General features: G+C 45.7%; 1 protein-coding gene across 2 annotated transcripts in view; it reads right to left on the reverse strand.

Moving 5' to 3' along the window:
- The window catches only part of Tcs3 (Probable tRNA N6-adenosine threonylcarbamoyltransferase Tcs3), a 52696-nt gene continuing 33475 nt past the window's right edge, over positions 1–19221 (reverse strand). Inside the window, exon 3 of one of the 2 annotated variants that reach the window (XM_068360348.1) lies at positions 1–985. In XM_068360348.1, coding sequence (XP_068216449.1) covers positions 128–985 — 858 coding nt within the window. In that variant the 3' untranslated portion in view covers positions 1–127. The remainder of the gene's footprint in view (positions 986–19221) is intronic. The other variant, XM_068360347.1, reaches the window with a different exon arrangement.

Here is a 19221-nt window from a genome sequence, read left to right on the forward strand (position 1 = left end):
TTCCATAAAAACTCTTCAACAATGTTTTGGATATTATCACAATAGCTTAGGTACATAAAAAATCAAATTAGTTACTAAAGAAAGTAACTTGTCAAAAATTTTGGATCATAAAGACTGTTGACAAGCATCAATCACGCCAGGTAACTGGGACATCATCGGTTCTATATCTTTGAGTTACCCAAGTGTCTGCCAAAGGTGTCCTTATGCCTGATTTAAACATTAAGTATCCAGCTTGAGCAATCATGGCACCATTATCTATACAGAAGCTTTCATCTGTTGCATACAGCTTACCTCCTCTTTCCTCACACATTTTACCCATCATCTCTTGAAGTCGTACATTACAACCAACACCACCACAGATCAAGACTTCCTGAGACCCACAGTGTGCCATTGCTCGTTCTGTGGTTTCTACCAACATTGCAAACACAGTCTCTTGCAAAGAGAAACAAAGATCTGCTTTTGTATATTGTCCAGTTTTCAAGAGTTTTCCTGTGCGTTCTTCAAGATAAGTGAGCATTCCTGAGAATGACACATCCATGCCTTTAACGCCGTATGGCAGAGGTAAATACTTCTTACCTTTCTTTGCCATTTGTTCAATGTTATAGCCAGGGCTAGGATCATTTGATAACATCAAAATCCGAGCAAATCTGTCTAAACAATTTCCTACTGCCATATCAATAGTTTCCCCAAATATTCTATATCTTTTCTCTAGATATGCAATAATCTGTGTATTTCCACCACTTACATAGAGAACTGTGGGATTATCTGCACCAGTGACAAGACGACCCATTTCAATATGGCCTATGCAGTGATTGACTGCAACAATAGGCTTGTCCCATAACTGGGCTATTGTTCTTGCAACAACTGCAACACTGATTAGGGGTGCTGCCATCCCAGGACCTTTTGTATAGGCTATGGCATCAACATCTTGAGGTGTTACATTAGCTTGTGAAAGGGCCTGGTGAAGAACATCTAATACTTGGGCCTACAAGAGATAAAGATAGCACAATTTCACAAGTCTAATCCAATGAAACAACTATATCTTAGAAGTTAATCTTATGGGTTAAACAACTCACCTTACAGCACAAAAAAAAAAAAAATATATAGTGAATTCCAGATACGTAGTTCCCAACAAGTTAGGTTTTTAACTATTGTCAGCTGGCATATGGAAGCAGAACAGTGGGAGCTATACAGTACTGTACTGTGATGTATAAGTCATGGTAAAAATCTAATGGCTTACCTTACAAATTTGAAAATTGATTTTATGCATCTTTAATTTACCTTTTAAATTCATTATATTAGTTGACATTTATGCATTTGCTAACTTTTACAGAAGTTACATAATTTCCATTACAAATATAATTACCACATACTTCTAACTGTTTCTATCTCCAGCAAGGTTCGACATGACAGACATCAAGTACAGTAACATGTTATTTTTATTAATAAAATAAATTTTTGAATATACTTACCCGGTGATTATATAAGCTGCAGCTCTGCTGCCCGACAGAAAAACTCTACGTTCAAAATACGCCAGCGATCGCTATGCAGGTAGGGGGTGTACATCAACAGCGCCATCTGTCGAGCAGGTACTCAGTACTCAATGTAAACACAGAACTCAATTTTCTCCTCGGTCCACTGGGTCTCTATTGGGGAGGAAGGGAGGGTCCTTTAATATATAATCACCAGGTAAGTATATTCAAAAATTTATTTTATTAATAAAAATAACATTTTTCAATATTAAACTTAGCCGATGATTATATAAGCTGATTCACACCCAGGGGGGTGGGTAGAGACCAGCATTAATTGTTTACATTATTATGAGCTAAGGATTTTGTATTTCATTTTAGCAGTTATTCAAAATAACAAACATAAAATAAATAAGTACCTGGTAAGGAAGTCGACTTGAACAAGTACTCTGCCTTTTTTAAGTACGTCTTCCTTACTGAGCCTCGCGATCCTCTTAGGATGCTGAGCGACTCCTAGGAGCTGAAGTATCAAGGGTTGCAACCCATACTAAAGGACCTCATCAAAACCTCTAATCTAGGCGCTTCTCAAGAAAAGAATTTGACCACCCGCCAAATCAACCAGGATGCGAAAGGCTTCTTAGCCTTCCGGACAACCCAAAAAACAACAATAAAAAACATTTCAAGAGAAAGATTAAAAAAAGGTTATGGAATTAGGGGAATGTAGTGGTTGAGCCCTCACCCACTACTGCACTCGCTGCTAAGAATGGTCCCAGGGTGTAGCAGTTCTCGTAAAGAGACTGGACATCTTTAAGATAAAAAGACGCGAACACTGACTTGCTTCTCCAATAGGTTGCGTCCATTATACTCTGCAGAGATCTATTTTGTTTAAAGGCCACTGAAGTTGCGACAGCTCTAACTTCATGTGTCCTTACCTTCAGCAAAGCATGGTCTTCCTCATTCAGATGGGAATGAGCTTCTCGTATCAACAGTCTGATATAATAGGAAACTGCATTCTTTGACATAGGTAAAGAAGGTTTCTTAATAGCACACCATAAAGCTTCTGACTGTCCTCGTAAAGGTTTAGTTCGTCTTAAATAGAACTTAAGAGCTCTAACAGGGCATAAGACTCTTTCTAGTTCATTTCCAACCAAATTTGAAAGGCTTGGAATATCGAACGATTTCGGCCAAGGACGAGAAGGTAGCTCGTTTTTGGCTAGAAAACCAAGCTGTAAAGAACATGTAGCCGTTTCAGATGAAAATCCGATGTTCCTGCTGAAGGCGTGTATCTCACTGACTCTTTTAGCTGTTGCTAAGCAAACGAGGAAAAGAGTCTTTAAAGTGAGATCTTTAAAGGAGGCTGATTGTAGTGGCTCGAACCTTTCTGACATAAGGAATCTTAGTACCACGTCTAAATTCCAACCCGGTGTATCCAAACGACGCTCCTTCGAAGTCTCAAAAGACTTAAGGAGGTCCTGTAGATCTTTGTTGTTAGAAAGATCTAAGCCTCTGTGACGGAAGACTGCTGCCAACATGCTTCTGTAACCTTTGATCGTGGGAGCTGAAAGAGATCTTTCCTTCCTCAGGTATAATAGGAAGTCAGCTATTTGGGTTACAGAGGTACTGGTTGAGGATACTGATACCGACTTGCACCAGTTTCGGAAGACTTCCCACTTCGACTGGTAGACTCTAAGAGTGGATGTCCTCCTTGCTCTAGCAATCGCCCTGGCTGCCTCCTTCGAAAAGCCTCTAGCTCTCGAGAGTCTTTCGATAGTCTGAAGGCAGTCAGACGAAGAGCGTGGAGGCCTGGGTGTACCTTCTTTACGTGTGGCTGACGTAGAAGGTCCACTCTTAGAGGAAGAGTTCTGGGAACGTCCACCAGCCATTGAAGTACCTCGGTGAACCATTCTCTCGCGGGCCAGAGGGGAGCAACTAACGTCAACCTTGTCCCTTTGTGAGAGGCGAACTTCTGCAGTACCTTGTTGACAATCTTGAACGGGGGGAATGCATAAAGGTCTAGATGGGACCAATCCAGTAGAAAGGCATCTATATGAACTGCTGCTGGGTCCGGGATTGGCGAGCAATAAATTGGGAGCCTCTTGGTCATCGAGGTTGCAAAGAGATCTATGGTAGGTTGGCCCCATGTGGCCCATAGTCTCTTGCACACATCCTTGAGTAGGGTCCATTCTGTTGGAATGATTTGACCCTTCCGACTGAGGCAATCCGCCATGACATTTATGTTGCCTTGAATGAACCTCGTTACTAGAGAAAGGTTTAGATCTCTTGACCAGGTGAGGAGGTCCCTTGCGATCTCGTACAACGTCATAGAATGGGTCCCTCCTTGCTTGGAGATGTACGCCAAGGCTGTGGTGTTGTCTGAGTTCACCTCCACCACCTTGCCTAGAAGGAGGGACTTGAAGCTTTTCAAGGCCAGATGAACTGCCAGTAGCTCCTTGCAGTTGATATGTAACGTTCTTTGATTCGAGTTCCAAGTTCCCGAGCATTCCCGACCGTCTAATGTCGCACCCCAGCCCGTGTCCGATGCGTCCGAAAAGAGAACGTGGTTGGGGGTCTGAACAGCCAGGGGCAGACCCTCTTTGAGGTTGATGTTGTCCTTCCACCAAGTCAGTGATGACTTCATCTTCTCGGAAATGGGGATCGATACCGCTTCTAGCGTCTTGTCCTTTCTCCAGTGAACAGCTAGGTGAAATTGAAGGGGACGGAGGTGCAGTCTCCCTAACGAAATGAACTGTTCCAGGGATGAAAGCGTCCCTATCAGACTCATCCACTGTCTGACTGAACATCGGTCCTTCTTTAGCATGTTCTGGATGCATCCTTGGGCTTGACTTGTTCTGGGGGCCGACGGAAAAGCCCAAAAAGCTTGACTGTGAATCTCCATCCCTAAGTACACTATAGTTTGGGATGGGACCAGTTGGGACTTTTCCATATTGACCAGGAGACCCAATTCCTTGGTCAGATCTAGAGTCCACTTTAGATTCTCCAGACAGCGACGACTGGAAGAAGCTCTTAGAAGCCAGTCGTCCAAATAGAGGGAGGCTCTGATATCCGCTAAATGCAGGAATTTGGCAATATTCCTCATCAGTTTCGTAAAGACAAGAGGAGCCGTGCTTAGGCCAAAGCACAGGGCTTGAAATTGGTAGACAACCTTTTCGTAAACGAACCTCAGAAAAGGTTGGGATTCTGGGTGGATGGGGACGTGAAAGTAAGCGTCCCTTAGGTCTAAAGAGACCATCCAGTCTTCCTTCCTGACCGCTGCTAGAACAGACTTTGTGGTCTCCATGGAGAACGTCTGCTTTGTGACAAAGACATTCAGCGCACTGACGTCTAGCACCGGCCTCCACCCTCCTGTCTTCTTTACCACTAAGAAGAGACGGTTGTAGAAGCCCGGGGATTGATGGTCCCGGACTTTGACTACCGCTCCCTTTTCTAGTAAGAGAGACACCTCTTGCTTCAAAGCTAGTCTCTTGTCCTCCTCTCTGTACCTGGGAGAGAGATCGATGGGAGACGTTGCTAGAGGGGGTTTGCGTACAAACGGGATCTTGTACCCTTCTCTGAGCAACTTCACAGATTGTGCATCTGCGCCCCTTTTCTCCCAGGTCTGCCAGAAGTTCTTGAGTCTGGCTCCCACTGCTGTCTGAAGAAGGTGGCAGTCAGACTCTGCCCTTAAAGGACTTGGTACCTTTTTTCTTCCCACGTCTCCCTTCGGCACGAGCACCTCCTCTGCTGGAGGCTCTGCCACGAAAGGGCGGAATGAATCTGGACGCTGGAGTGTCCATCCTGGGTCTAGACAAGGTAGGCAAAGGGGTGGCTTTGCGGGCAGAGGACGCAACCAGGTCATGAGTGTCTTTTTTAATCAAGGAGGCAGCAATCTCCTTTATCAACTCCTCTGGGAAAAGGCACTTTGAGAGAGGAGCAAACATAAGTTCCGATCTCTGACACGGTGTTACTCCAGCTGACAAGAAAGAGCAAAGGTTTTCCCGTTTCTTGAGGACCCCGGAAACGAACGAAGCCGCAAGCTCACTGGAACCGTCACGTATGGCCTTGTCCATGCAGGACATAATGAGCATGGAAGTTTCCTTGTCAGAAGGGGAGATCTTCCTGCTCAACGCTCCCAAACACTAATCCAAAAAGTTAAAAACCTCGAAGGCTCTGAACACTCCTTTCATCAGATGGTCTAAGTCTGAAGGAGACCAACAAATCTTAGAGCGTCTCATGGCTAGCCTGCGGGGAGAGTCTACTAGACCTGAGAAGTCGCCCTGGGCAGAGGCAGGAACTCCCAAGCCGAGAACTTCTCCCGTGGCATACCAGACGCTCGATCTGGAAGAGAGTCTCGCAGGGGGAAACGTGAATGCTGTCTTCCCAAGGTTCTTTTTGGACTGCATCCATTCTCCCAACACTCGTAAAGCTCTCTTAGACGAGCGGGCGAGGACGAGCTTCGTAAAGGCAGGCGCGGATGACTGCGTGCCTAAAGCGAACTCAGATGGAGGAGAGCGTGGGGCCGCAGAAACAAACTGATCAGGATACATCTCCCTGAACAGTGCAAGAACTTTCCTAAAGTCCAAGGAGGGTTGCGTGGTCTTGGGTTCGTCGATGTCCGTATGCGGATCGTCAATGTGTGCAGCGTCGTCATCATCAGAGAGTCCATCATCTGAAAACTGAGGAGGAAGCGGCAAAGGAGTAGGAATCGGCTGGTCAGCTGAGTCCGGCAGCACGGGTGCATGCGTGACTGAACCGGACGCAACGTCATGGAACTGTTGCCCAGTCTGTGAACTGGCAACAACCATAGCAGCGCGGGGGCGCAAAGCGTCTACTCCAGACTGTCTAGTCTGCTGTGGGCGAGTAGTGGTAACCACACTGGGTTGCGGAGGTTGACGCACCGCGTCAAAACAAAACAACTTAGGTTGTTGTTGTAACTCGCGAGCGTCAACGGAAGGTTCCGTGCGTCGCTGAACGTCAACATGCGGTTGGCAGGGTACACTGGAACGCATGGGTGACGGGACTCTCACAGCTGGAGTGCGGGAGAAGGTAGCCTCAGCGTCCACTGGACGCACAACCGTGGGTGGTTGTAGGCTAGCGGTTGGTGCAGCGTCAACCTTCTCCGCACGAAAGTCCTGCATCAATGACGTTAACTGTGTCTGCATTGTCTGCAGCAAAGACCACTTAGGGTCTACAGTAGCAGGTGCGGCAACAGACGGTGTTACTGCCTGATGCGGTACCGCTTTGCCTCTCTTAGGAGGTGTGCAGTCATCGGAAGACTGCAGCGAGTCCGAACTGACCCAGTGGCTACAACTGGGCCGTTGGACTTGCGCGGAAGGGACCGACTTGCGCTTAAGAGGCCGCGAGACCTTGGTCCATGGTTTCTTTCGAGAAACCTCTTCCGCAGACGAGGAATAAATGGGCTCTCTCGTCTTCGTGTGGGTGGGGCGATCTTGGTTAGATACGTCCGAAACCACGGAGGGAACGTCTGTTCGCTGATTAAAGCCTCTCGAACCCTTTGGTCGTACGACATTGCTTCTCCCCTGGGCTTGGGAGCTTGCAAGAGGTCCCGGACTGGGAGGACGACAGGCACGAACAGACGAACCCTCAAGCGCAACACTATCTACAACACTTTCCACAACACTACCACTCACTTTGTCACTACCCACTGCACTCTTACACTTCAACTCCTTGACGTCTGCCATGAGTTGGTTACGGTCACTCGCCAATGACTCGACTCTCTCACCCAGAGCCTGGATGGCACGCATCATATCTGCCATCGAAGGTTGTTGAGTGCTAGAAGGGGGATCAGGAGCAACCACTACAGGGGAAGGAATAGGTTGTGGGGCATGAGGAGAGGAAAAATCAACGGAGCGAGATGAACTTCTCCTGACTCTATCTCTCTCTAGCCTACGTGTGTATTTCTGGAATTCGATGAAATCGAATTCCGAAAGCCCAACGCATTCCTCACATCGATCTTCCAACTGACAGGTCTTATCCCGACAATTGGAACAAACTGTGAGGATCGATAGAGGCCTTCGGAAGACGCCTTGAACAGTCCCTAGCATTACATTTCCTGAATTTAGGGACTTGAGAAGGGTCAGCCATCTTGAATTAGTCAAAGGGGAATTCAAAATCTATCCAAAGTCGTCAACAAATAATCCAAAATCAATAAAAGAATGCAAGGATGTATTGAAGATAACGTCTGCAAAGCGAAAGCTCAAAACTAGAAATGTGTACTTCACCAAAATATGTGAAAACCAATCCAGTAAGCAACAGCGAATTTAGTAGGTCTTGCCGGTGGCACGACAGAGAGAAAATTGAGTTCTGTGTTTACATTGAGTACTGAGTACCTGCTCGACAGATGGCGCTGTTGATGTACACCCCCTACCTGCATAGCGATCGCTGGCGTATTTTGAACGTAGAGTTTTTCTGTCGGGCAGCAGAGCTGCAGCTTATATAATCACCGGCTAAGTTTAATATTGAAAATTGTAGGTTAAGAATGGTCTATACAATATAGGACTTGGGATAAGAGACTTGAATAACTCTTTAAGATTCATATACTGTAATCCATAAAAAACTTTGTTGAAAAGAAAATCCAAAATTTTAAAAAAGCTATAAAGCTATGATCTCTCTTTTATATTCAAGGAATGTTGTAACATAGAAGATCACTTTGTCAGCTAATTATTTTGCTTAATTAAAGCTTCCAGTCCCTCGTCATTAATAATCACTCAAATAAATAAATAAAAAAAATCAGTAATGGTAAAATTTCTAAGGACAATAGTGTCTATATTATCACCTTTATCTGCAATACAAATATAATCTACTACCTTTTTTATAATCAAGAACAATGAAAATAACAATGTATACAATCAATTACCTTGAATCAAGAACAAAATATGTTATTTTCATTAGTAAAATAAATTTTTGAATATACTTACCCGATAATCATGTAGCTGTCAACTCCGTTGCCCGACAGAATTCTACGGGAGGGATACGCCAGCTATCACTATACTAGAAGGGGGTGTACTCACCAGCGCCACCTGTGGCCAGGTACTGCAGTACTTCTTGTTGACACCACCTCACTTTTTCCTCGGTCCACTGGTTCTCTATGGGGAGGAAGGGTGGGTCAATTAAATCATGATTATCGGGTAAGTATATTCAAAAATTTATTTTACTAATGAAAATAACATTTTTCAATATTAAACTTACCCGATAATCATGTAGCTGATTCACACCCAGGGGGGTGGGTGAAAACCAGTGTACATGACTAAAGGATAGCTAAGTATCCCGTATTTCATATAATCAGTTATTTCAGAATAACAATGAAATAATAAGTACCTGGTAAGGAAGTCGACTTGAACCGTTACTCTGCCTTTATTAAGTTCGTCTTCCTTACTGAGCGCAGCGTTCCTCTTAGGAGGCTGAATCAACTCTAAGGTGCTAAAGTATACAGGGCTGCAACCCATACTAAAGGACCTCTACACAACCTCTAACCCAGGCGCTTCTCAAGAATGAATTGACCACCCGCCAAATCAAAAAGGATGCGGAAGGCTTCTTAGCCTACCGTAACAACCCAAAAAACAACAATAAAAGCATTCAAGAGAAAGGTTAAAAAAGGTTATGGGATTAAGGGAATGTAGTGGCTGAGCCCTCACCTACTACTGCACTCGCTGCTACGAATGGTCCCAGGGTGTAGCAGTTCTCGTAAAGAGACTGGACATCTTTAAGATAAAATGATGCAAACACTGACTTGCTCCTCCAATAAGTTGCATCCATAATGCTCTGCAGAGAACGGTTCTTATTAAAGGCCATCGAAGTGGCTACGGCTCTCACTTTGTGGGTCCTTACCTTCAGCAAAGCAAGGTCTTCATCCTTCATGTGAGAATGGGCTTCTCTAATCAGAAGCCTTATATAATACGAAACTCCGTTTTTGGACATGGGCATCGAAGGTTTCTTGATTGCACACCATAAGGCTTCTGACTGTCCTCGTATAGGTTTTGACCTATTAAGATAATATTTCAGAGCCCTGACAGGGCAAAGAACTCTTTCTAGCTCGTTACCTACCATGTTGGAAAGGCTAGGAATTTCAAACGATCTAGGCCAAGGACGTGAAGGAAGTTCATTCTTAGCTAAAAATCCGAGCTGTAAAGAACATGTTGCAGATTCGGATGTGAACCCAATGTTCTTGCTGAAGGCATGAACCTCACTGACTCTTTTAGCTGTTGCAAGGCAGACGAGGAAAAGAGTCTTGAGGGTAAGGTCCTTGAAGGAAGCTGACTGGAGAGGTTCGAACCTAGGAGACATAAGGAACCTTAAGACTACGTCTAGATTCCAGCCTGGAGTGGGTAAACGACGTTCTTTAGAAGTCTCAAAAGACTTAAGGATGTCTTGAAGGTCCTTGTTGGAAGAAAGGTCCAAACCTCTGTGGCGGAGAACTGAAGCCAACATACTTCTGTACCCTTTAATCGTAGGAGCCGAAAGGGATCTCTCATTCCTTAGATGTAATAGGAAGTCAGCTATTTGGGTTACAGAGGTATTGGTAGAGGAAACTGCATTGGCTCTACACCAGCTTCGGAAGACTTCCCACTTGGATTGGTAGACTCTACGAGTGGATACCCTCCTTGCTCTGGCAATCGCACTGGCTGCCTCCTTCGAAAAGCCTCTAGCTCTAGCGAATCTTTCGACAGTCTGAAGGCAGTCAGACGAAGAGCGTGGAGGTTTGGGTGCACCTTGTCTACGTGAGGTTGACGTAGAAGGTCCACTCTTAGAGGGAGAGTCCTGGGGACGTCGACCAGCCATTGTAGTACCTCTGTGAACCATTCTCTTGCAGGCCAAAGGGGAGCAACCAGCGTCAGCCGTGTCCCTTCGTGCGAGACGAACTTCTGAATGACTCTGTTGATGATCTTGAACGGTGGGAATGCGTAAAGGTCGAGATGGGACCAATTCAGCAGAAAAGCATCCACATGAACTGCTGCTGAGTCTGGAACTGGGGAACAGTACAAAGGAAGCCTCTTGGTCATGGAGGTGGCAAACAGATCTATCGTAGGCTGACCCCACAAGGTCCAAAGTCTGTTGCACACGCTCTTGTGAAGAGTCCATTCCGTGGGGATGACTTGATCTTTTCTGCTTAGGCGATCTGCTGAGACGTTCATGTTGCCCTGAATGAACCTCGTTACTAGAGTGAGGTTTAGACTTCTTGACCAAATGAGGAGGTCCCTTGCTATCTCGTACAGGTTCCTCGAATGGGTCCCTCCCTGCTTGGAGATGTAAGCCAAGGCTGTGGTGTTGTCGGAGTTCACCTCCACCACCTTGCCTAGCAGGAGGGACTTGAAGTTCATTAGGGCCATATGAACTGCCAGTAGCTCCTTGCAGTTGATGTGGAGCGTTTCCTGTTCCCTGTTCCACGTTCCCGAGCATTCCTGTCCGTTCAAGGTCGCGCCCCAGCCCGAGTCTGATGCATCCGAGAAGAGATGAAGATTGGGGGTCTGAATCGCTAACGATAGGCCCTCCTTGAGAAGGAGGTTGGTCTTCCACCACAAGAGAGTGGTCTTCATCTCTTTGGTGACAGGGATAGAGACTGCTTCGAGCGTCAATTCCTTGTCCCAATGAGCTGCTAGATGGAATTGGAGAGGGCGGAGGTGGAGTCTCCCTAACTCGACGAACAGGGCTAATGATGACAGGGTCCCTGTGAGACTCATCCACTGTCTCACCGAGCAACTGTTCCTCTTCAGCATGCTCAGGATGCAATCTAGGGCTTGGCTTATCCTTGGGGCCGATGGAAAAGCCCGAAAATCCTGACTCCGAATCTCCATTCCCAGGTAAACTATGGATTGGGAGGGAATGAGCTGGGACTTTTCTAAGTTGACTAACAGACCCAGTTCCTTGATCAAGTCTAAAGTCCAGTTGAGACTCTCCAGACAGCGACGACTCGTGGAGGCTCTCAACAGCCAGTCGTCTAAATAAAGGGAGGCTCTGATGTCCGATAAGTGGAGGAATTTTGCAATATTCCTCATCAGATGCGTAAACACCATAGGAGCTGTGCTTAGGCCAAAACACAGGGCTTGGAATTGGTACACAACCTTTCCAAAAACGAATCTCAGGAAAGGTTGGGAGTCTGGATGAATAGGAACGTGAAAGTAAGCGTCTTTCAGATCCAACGAGACCATCCAGTCCTCCTGCCTGACCGCTGCTAGGACCGACTTCGTCGTCTCCATAGTGAACGTCTGCTTGGTGACATAAGCATTGAGCGCGCTGACGTCCAGCACTGGTCTCCAACCTCCTGTCTTCTTGGCCACCAGAAAGAGACGGTTGTAGAAGCCCGGGGATTGATGGTCCCGGACTATAACCACTGCCTTCTTCTGTAACAGGAGCGACACCTCCTGGTGCAACGCTAGCCTCTTGTCCTTTTCCTTGTAGTTGGGAGAGAGGTTGATGGGAGAAGTGGTCAGAGGGGGTTTGCGGCAGAATGGTATCCTGTAACCCTCCCTTAGCCACCTGACAGACTGGGCGTCTGCACCTCTCCTTTCCCAAGCTTGCCAGAAGGTCTTGAGTCTGGCTCCTACTGCTGTCTGGAGAGGAGGAGAGTCAGTGTTTGCCTTTTGAAGTCTTGGGACCTTTCCTAGACCTGCTCCTAGAAGAGTCTAGACGGGAGCTTCCTCGGCTGGGGGCTCTGCCACGAAAGGGCGGAATAAACCTTGTAGCAGGAGTATCAGCCACTGGGGTGCGGTAAGTCCTGGGAACTGAGGGAGCAACCTTAGTCTTACGAGCTGAAGAGGCCACAAGATCATGAGTGTCCTTCTGAATCAGGGCCGCAGACAAATCCTTGATAAGCTCTTCGGGAAACAAGAACTTAGAAAGCGGAGCAAAAAGGAGTTGAGACCTTTGACAAGGTGTGATGCTGGAAGAAAGAAAGGTGCAAAGTTGCTCCCTTTTCTTAAGAACTCCTGACACAAACATTGAAGCAAGCTCGCCAGACCCATCCCGAATTGCTTTATCCATGCAGGACATTAAAAGCATGGCCGAGTCCTTGTCCGCAGGGGAGGTCTTCTTGCTAAGGGCCCCCAGGCACCAGTCTAGAAAATTGAACATCTCAAAGGCACGAAATACACCCTTTAGGAAGTGGTCTAAATCGGAGAAGGTCCAGCAAACCTTAGAGCGCCTCATTGCTGATCTACGAGGAGAGTCGACCAAACTTGAGAAGTCAGCCTGGGCAGAGGCAGGGACTCCCAAGCCTGGTTCCTCTCCTGTGGCATACCATACGCCCGCCTTAGAAGTGAGCTTAGTAGGTGGAAACATAAAGGAAGTCTTCCCTAGTTGCTGTTTAGACTGCAACCCCTCCCCTAATATTCTTAAAGCTCTCTTAGATGACCTAGCAAAGACGAGCTTAGTATAAGTCGACTTAACAGGTTGCATGCCCAGCGAAAACTCAGATGGAGGAGAGCGGGGGGTAGCAGAAACAAAATGGTCCGGGTATACCTCTCTGAAAAGAGCCAGGACCTTACGAAAGTCAATGGGTAGAGGAGAAGACTTGGGTTCTTCCACGTCTGATGAGGGATCCAGGTGCGCAGCTTCCTCCTCAGAAACCTCATCACCAGAGTGTAGCGAAGTGAGAGGTAATGTAACAGTGGTATGCTGAACAGCAGAATCTGAACAAGCGGGTGCATAAACGCTTGTGGTTTCATCCTCAAGTCTCTGTTGTTGAGTTAAAATCTGAGGTTCAGGCTGCAAAGACTGGTCAAGAAGAGTAGAGGAAGGTAGGCGCATGGGTTGAGGTGGTTGACTCTTAGCATGAGTTTCTTGTCTCAAGAGTTGCGCTTGCTGTAAGGGTTGCGGATGCGCAGTAGCAGGTTCCTGAGGAACGAGTTGAGGTTCCTGAGGTGTGAGCTGCGAGAGTTGAGGTAGCGGCTGCGCAGAACGCAGTTCTTGTCTCGCGAGTTGAGGTTCCTGAGGTGCTAGCCTAAGGAGTTGAGGCTCTCGCCTTGAGGAGGGTTGAGGTCGCTGCAGCGAGTGCTGAGGTGGCTGCCTCATGGATGGAAGAGGTTGTCGTACCTCAAGAGATTGTTGCCTCGCTGGTGGAACCGCAAGCGGAAGCGGAGGAAGTAAGGCATAAGACTCCTGCTCCCATTGCTGAGGTTGCCTTAAGGAAGGCGGAGGTTGCTGCACACCGCTGGAAACTGGCAACTCAGTATGCGGTAAGGTATCCTGAGGAACCTCAACTTCGTACGCCTGGCAGACTGGACTGCGGTGAGGCGGAGCGATCGCAGGAGGAGGTGTAACCTTCTCAGCCTGACACTCACGCATTAAGACCGCAAGCTGTGACTGCATGGACTGCAGCAAAGTCATCTTGGGGTCGACAGACGCTAAGGTCTGCTGAGGCAAAGCCTTAACAGAAGATGAGGTCTGTTGCGGCATCACCTTACCTCTCTTAGGAGGTGTGCAGTCACCTGATGACTGCGGAGAGTCAGAGCTAATCCAATGACTGCAACCAGGTTGTAGAACTCTTGAGGTCTGGACTTTGCGTTTGAGAGGTCTTGAGACCTGAGTCCAGCGTTTTCTCCCTGACATTTCTTCTGCAGACAAGTAAAAGACGGGCTCAATCGTCTGCGGGTGGGAGTGACGGTCTCTGTTAGACACGCCCGCAACCACCGAGGATACTTCTGTGCGCCGATCAAGGCCTGCCGAACCCTTTTGCCCTTCGACATTGCTTCTCCCCTGGGCTTGGGAGCTTGCAAGAGGTCCCGGACTGGGAGGACGACTGGCACGCACAGAAGTACCCTCACGCACCACACTGACACTGACACTAGCACTTGGCACCGCACTGACACTAGCACTTGGCACAGCACTGGCACTATCACCTCCCACTGCACTTTTGACCTTAAGTTCTTTGACTTCTGCCATAAGAGACTTATGGTCACTAACCACCGATTCCACTTTGTCACCTAAAGCCTGAATGGCACGCAAAACATCGGACATATCAGGTTGAGCACAAATAGAAGGTTCGGGGGTAGCCACTACAGGGGGAGGAAAAGGTTGAGGATCATGAGGTGAGGAAAAAAGTGAAGAGCGAGAAGAACTCCTCCTAACTCTCTCTCTCTCTAACTTGGTTGAATATTTCAGGAATCGAACAAATTCAAGTTCCGAAAGACCGGCGCATTCCTCACATCGATCTTCCAACTGACAGGGTCTTTCCCTACAGTCAGAACAAGCGGTGTGAGGATCAACCGAGGCCTTCGGAACACGCCTATTACAAGACCTACATCGTCTATGGGGTGGGGCTTGTGAAAGGTCAGACATCTTGAATCAAAGAGTTAGTCAAGGGGGATTCTAAATCAAGCAAAAAGATCGTTAATCATTAATCAAAACCAAATAAAAGCTATCTAAGCTAATTAGAAAAGTTTCCAGTATAGCGAAAGCTGAAATCTTAGAGAAATACTTCACCAAAAACCGTGAACAATACTCCAAAATCATAAGCGTATCCCAGAATGTCTTGCCGGAAGCACGACAGAGGAAAAAGTGAGGTGGTGTCAACAAGAAGTACTGCAGTACCTGGCCACAGGTGGCGCTGGTGAGTACACCCCCTTCTAGTATAGTGATAGCTGGCGTATCCCTCCCGTAGAATTCTGTCGGGCAACGGAGTTGACAGCTACATGATTATCGGGTAAGTTTAATATTGAAAAATGACAAATTCAAAAATAATTTGTATTTTTCTTAACCATACAAACCTGAAGTTCTTTACTATGGAGATACATTTCGGCGACCGTGAGAGGAAAAAATCCCCAGGGGGAAAAACCCAAGGAAAAATTTCCCCCGAGGAAAATTATCCCCTGGAGGAATTAACCCCTCAGGAAAAATCCAAGTAAAAGAAAAAATAAACACTGAAAACATTTGGGAAATTTAAAATCAATGTTAAAGCAGTTAAAATATATTTAACCAGGAACTGATAAATAGAACAATACAAAATCAAAACTAATCCATTATTTAAGGAGAGTAAAATATACTCAAATAACAAGTGAATTTCATAAGAAAAACAGTGAAAAAATAAATCATCATACTATGATAACGGAGTAGATTCAAACAAAAACTGATAATAAAAGAATTTAAAAACTGAAGAAAAACAAATTCATTAGTGAGTTAAAAGTATAATATACTCAACCAAACTAAAAAAAGGTTAAGCATTGAAAAATAATTAAATTTTTTTAATCTAATTAATGATGCCATAACAGTCTGCTATTTAAAATCTAAGATTGAGTTCTTTCTTTTTAAAAGTCTAAAATAAACCAATTTTCAACACCTATAACAGTTTTGATATGAGGAGCTGAGTTCTTGTATATCTATTTCTGTTTTACTTGATGATGACCAGCAAGGACTAGTGTGACAAATACATCGTATGAACGTCCAATGGCTATTATTATCATCATTATTACTATTATTATTATTATTATTATTATTATTATCATTACTATTATTAATTATTATTATTACTAATAATTATTATTATTGTTATTATTACGATGGGGGCAACCTACTAATGAAACAAAACTTCAATGCCATCCTTCTAATGCACTGTTTGTTTTTGGTAGATCATGCTGCACTCTTGAATGCATTTTCCAAATATTTACATCAAATCTTGGTCTTCTGGATCTAAGAGTTAATCTATGAGTTAATCTACCAATGTAATTATCTTCAAAATGATCAATTATGCCATTTGCATCTTCAGGCTAAAATTCTATTACTGTAGTTCTTCAAACGCTTCAAGTGCTTTACCTTGCGGACAGAAAGCTAAAGATGCAATCATTCACATCTTTAATGAAAAGTTGGCATCAATATTATAGAACTGCGAGAGACCAACTTCATGAATTTTTCTGTAGATATTCGGGCTGAAATAGATAAAGCACCCTTTAACTTATGCATAGGGAAAAACAAATGCGATGCTGTTAATATGAAAAATTTGGAAGAACCGGTAATTTGTATTTTATCTAACGATACAAACCTGTTGCTATTTATAGGGATTTACTCTCGGCAAAGCTGGAAGACTAGCCATAAAGACTTTCAAGCGAGGTATAACTGCCAACCCACTAGTTAGCAGGGGGTAGCGGGGGTACCTAGCTACCCCGTTCACTCAAACACCAGTGTGTCTGACTTACTTTCGATTGAAGGCAGGGCTTTCTAGGGGGACAGGTGGTAGGACAATTTTTATAAATAGCTACAAGTTTGTATCGTTTGAAAAAATACAAATTACTTCCAAATTTGTCATTTATTCCAACACTATTTATAGGGATGACTCACACATTGGGAGGGAGGAAGTCTGAACTAACTGGCTTGGAATTTGACCCAGGGTTTTCCCGTACGGGCTTTGCACATAACTGAGAGAGGCCCTGACATCCAGCTAAAATTTCGTGCAACGCATGGATAACAGCTGAGCAACCTGTGTGCTTGTGATAATAGCAATGTGATTGGTCTAGGAAAGAGTTCTCAGAGACAAATAGGAATCTAAGAATCAACCATAGTCGTTACCCAATCCAATCTTAAATGGGGGTATGGGGACGTAACAAGTATCATTTCTATACTAGGTTATACAAGGAAAATGGTTATTAATTGCAGATAGGTGAGACCAGCTTGCAGAGGACCATAGATGCTGTTCCCCAAGAGGGAGCAAGATGAAAGTAAGAAAGAGCCAGTCATTCTTAACATTCATCCCAGACTAATCCTGGGTAACGTATGCCCTCAACCACCTGCTACTTGTCCATCAAGGAGCCTGAGACATTTTAAACCACTTGTTGTGCAGCCACCACAGGACCAATGAAGAATATTTCCAAGTTCCTGTGGCTCACATCTTGCTGGCAGTGGGCAGTGAAGGTCGTCTGATGCTTCCACACGCCCGCTTGTAGTACCTGTGCCACAGAGTAGTTTCTTTTAAATGCTAGGGACGTTCCAATGCCCCTAACATCATACGCTCTAGGTCAGCGAGTAGTAGAAGGGTTGGGATTCAATGCACGCTCTATGACCGTGTGAATCCAAGCCGAGATGGTGTTCTTTGTGACCATCCTCTTGACCTTCCCCATGTTGACAAAGAATGCAGACACTCAGGGGCGAGCTGCTGCAGTGCGTTTAAGGTAATACCTCAAACTCCTCACTGGGCAAAGTAACAGTTGATCTGGATCATCAGTTACAGAACGAAGACTCCCAATCCAAAAGGGCCCGAATTTAAGATCCGCTACTCCCGGATTTTGAGTCTTTGTTATTAACTCAGACACGAAGATGAGTGTTATCTCCCCTTATCCCCTTGAATGAGTGACGTGGTAGGATAGGCCATGAAGTTCGCTAATCCTCTTGGCCAAAGCCAAAGCGAGTAGGAACACTGTCTTCAAAGTGAGGCGGTGATCAGTTGCCAGGCATAATGGTTCATAGGTACATAGGTAGCACCTTTCAGAGATCAGAAGGACACAAACCACGTACCAAGGAGGAGGTCTGACTTCAGACAAGTGGCTTGTAAGCTCATAACTTCGTATGAGGAGAGACAACTCTAACGAAGAGGAAATATCAATTCCTTTCAGTCTAAAGGCAAGGCTCAAAGCTGAGCGGCAGCCTTTCACCACCGAGACCGAGGGAAGCTTTTCCTCCCAAAGGTAAACAAGGAACTTCGCTATTGTTGGAATAGTGGCATCAAGGGAAGAGATGCCCCTTCCATGACAACAACCACAGAACACAGTCTACTTGGCCTAGTAGACTGAAGTCAAAGATTTTAGCAGGTATCCAGCCATCCTCCTCGCAACTTGTCTCAAGGGGTGAAGACGAAAAGAAGTTACTGCTTTGTAAGAGATATTCATGTGTGGCTCTTTGAGTAGATCGTGTTGTGAAGGGAGTTCACCTGGGATCTCCATCAGGACCTGCAGAAGGTCCAAGAACCACTCTGTGTGATACCATAGCGGAGCTATGAGTGTCATGGATAGGTTGTTGGATGCTCTGGTCTTGTTGAGCACCATTCTCATCAGACAGAACAGGGGGGAGGGGGGACGTACACGTCGATGTTGTTGCCCCAATGTTGGAATGCATCTTGGCATAGAGCCTGAGCATCAGAGGGAACTTTTAGTTCAGGGGTGTCACAAACAGATTCACAGTCAGGGAACCCCACAAAGTTAAGATTTTGTTGGCTATTAGATGATTCAAAGACCACTCGGAGCCCCCTATCTGAGTCGCTCTGCTAAGATTGTCTGCAAGCACATTCCTCTTGCCTGGAATGATGCAGGCTGATAGGGAATAGGGACACCAAGTTGAATTCTGTCTTTCTTAACATCTCCACTGCTAGATGGCATAGGGGCTGCAAAAAGGTACCGCCTTGTTTGTTTACATAGGCCACTACTGTGGTGTTGTCGCTCATCAGCACCACAGAGTGACCCATCAGGAACTGTTGGAACTGTTGGAGAGCCAGGAAGGCTGCCCTCATCTCTAAGAAATTTATGTGCTGGCACCTTTTTGACTTGGACCAAAGCCCTGTGCTGCCTGTGGGGCCCCACCCTTCTTTCAATGCATCAGAATAGACCATCAATTCCGGGTGAGGAACAAGAAGGTCGGTCCCTCTGCGGAGGTTCTAGTCTGCCACCCACCATTGAAGGTCTGTAAGCTGCTCTAGTTCCATGGGGATCAATATATCCAGGGAATCGGTGTTCTGATTCCATGCTGAACAGACTTTGTAGAACAAACTTCTTCAGAGCTGGAGATCGATGACTGGTCTTCAGCCTCTAGATGCACTTTTTAA

Source organism: Palaemon carinicauda, chromosome 37 (genome assembly GCF_036898095.1).
Source record: "Palaemon carinicauda isolate YSFRI2023 chromosome 37, ASM3689809v2, whole genome shotgun sequence".
Lineage (NCBI taxonomy): Eukaryota > Metazoa > Arthropoda > Malacostraca > Decapoda > Palaemonidae > Palaemon > Palaemon carinicauda.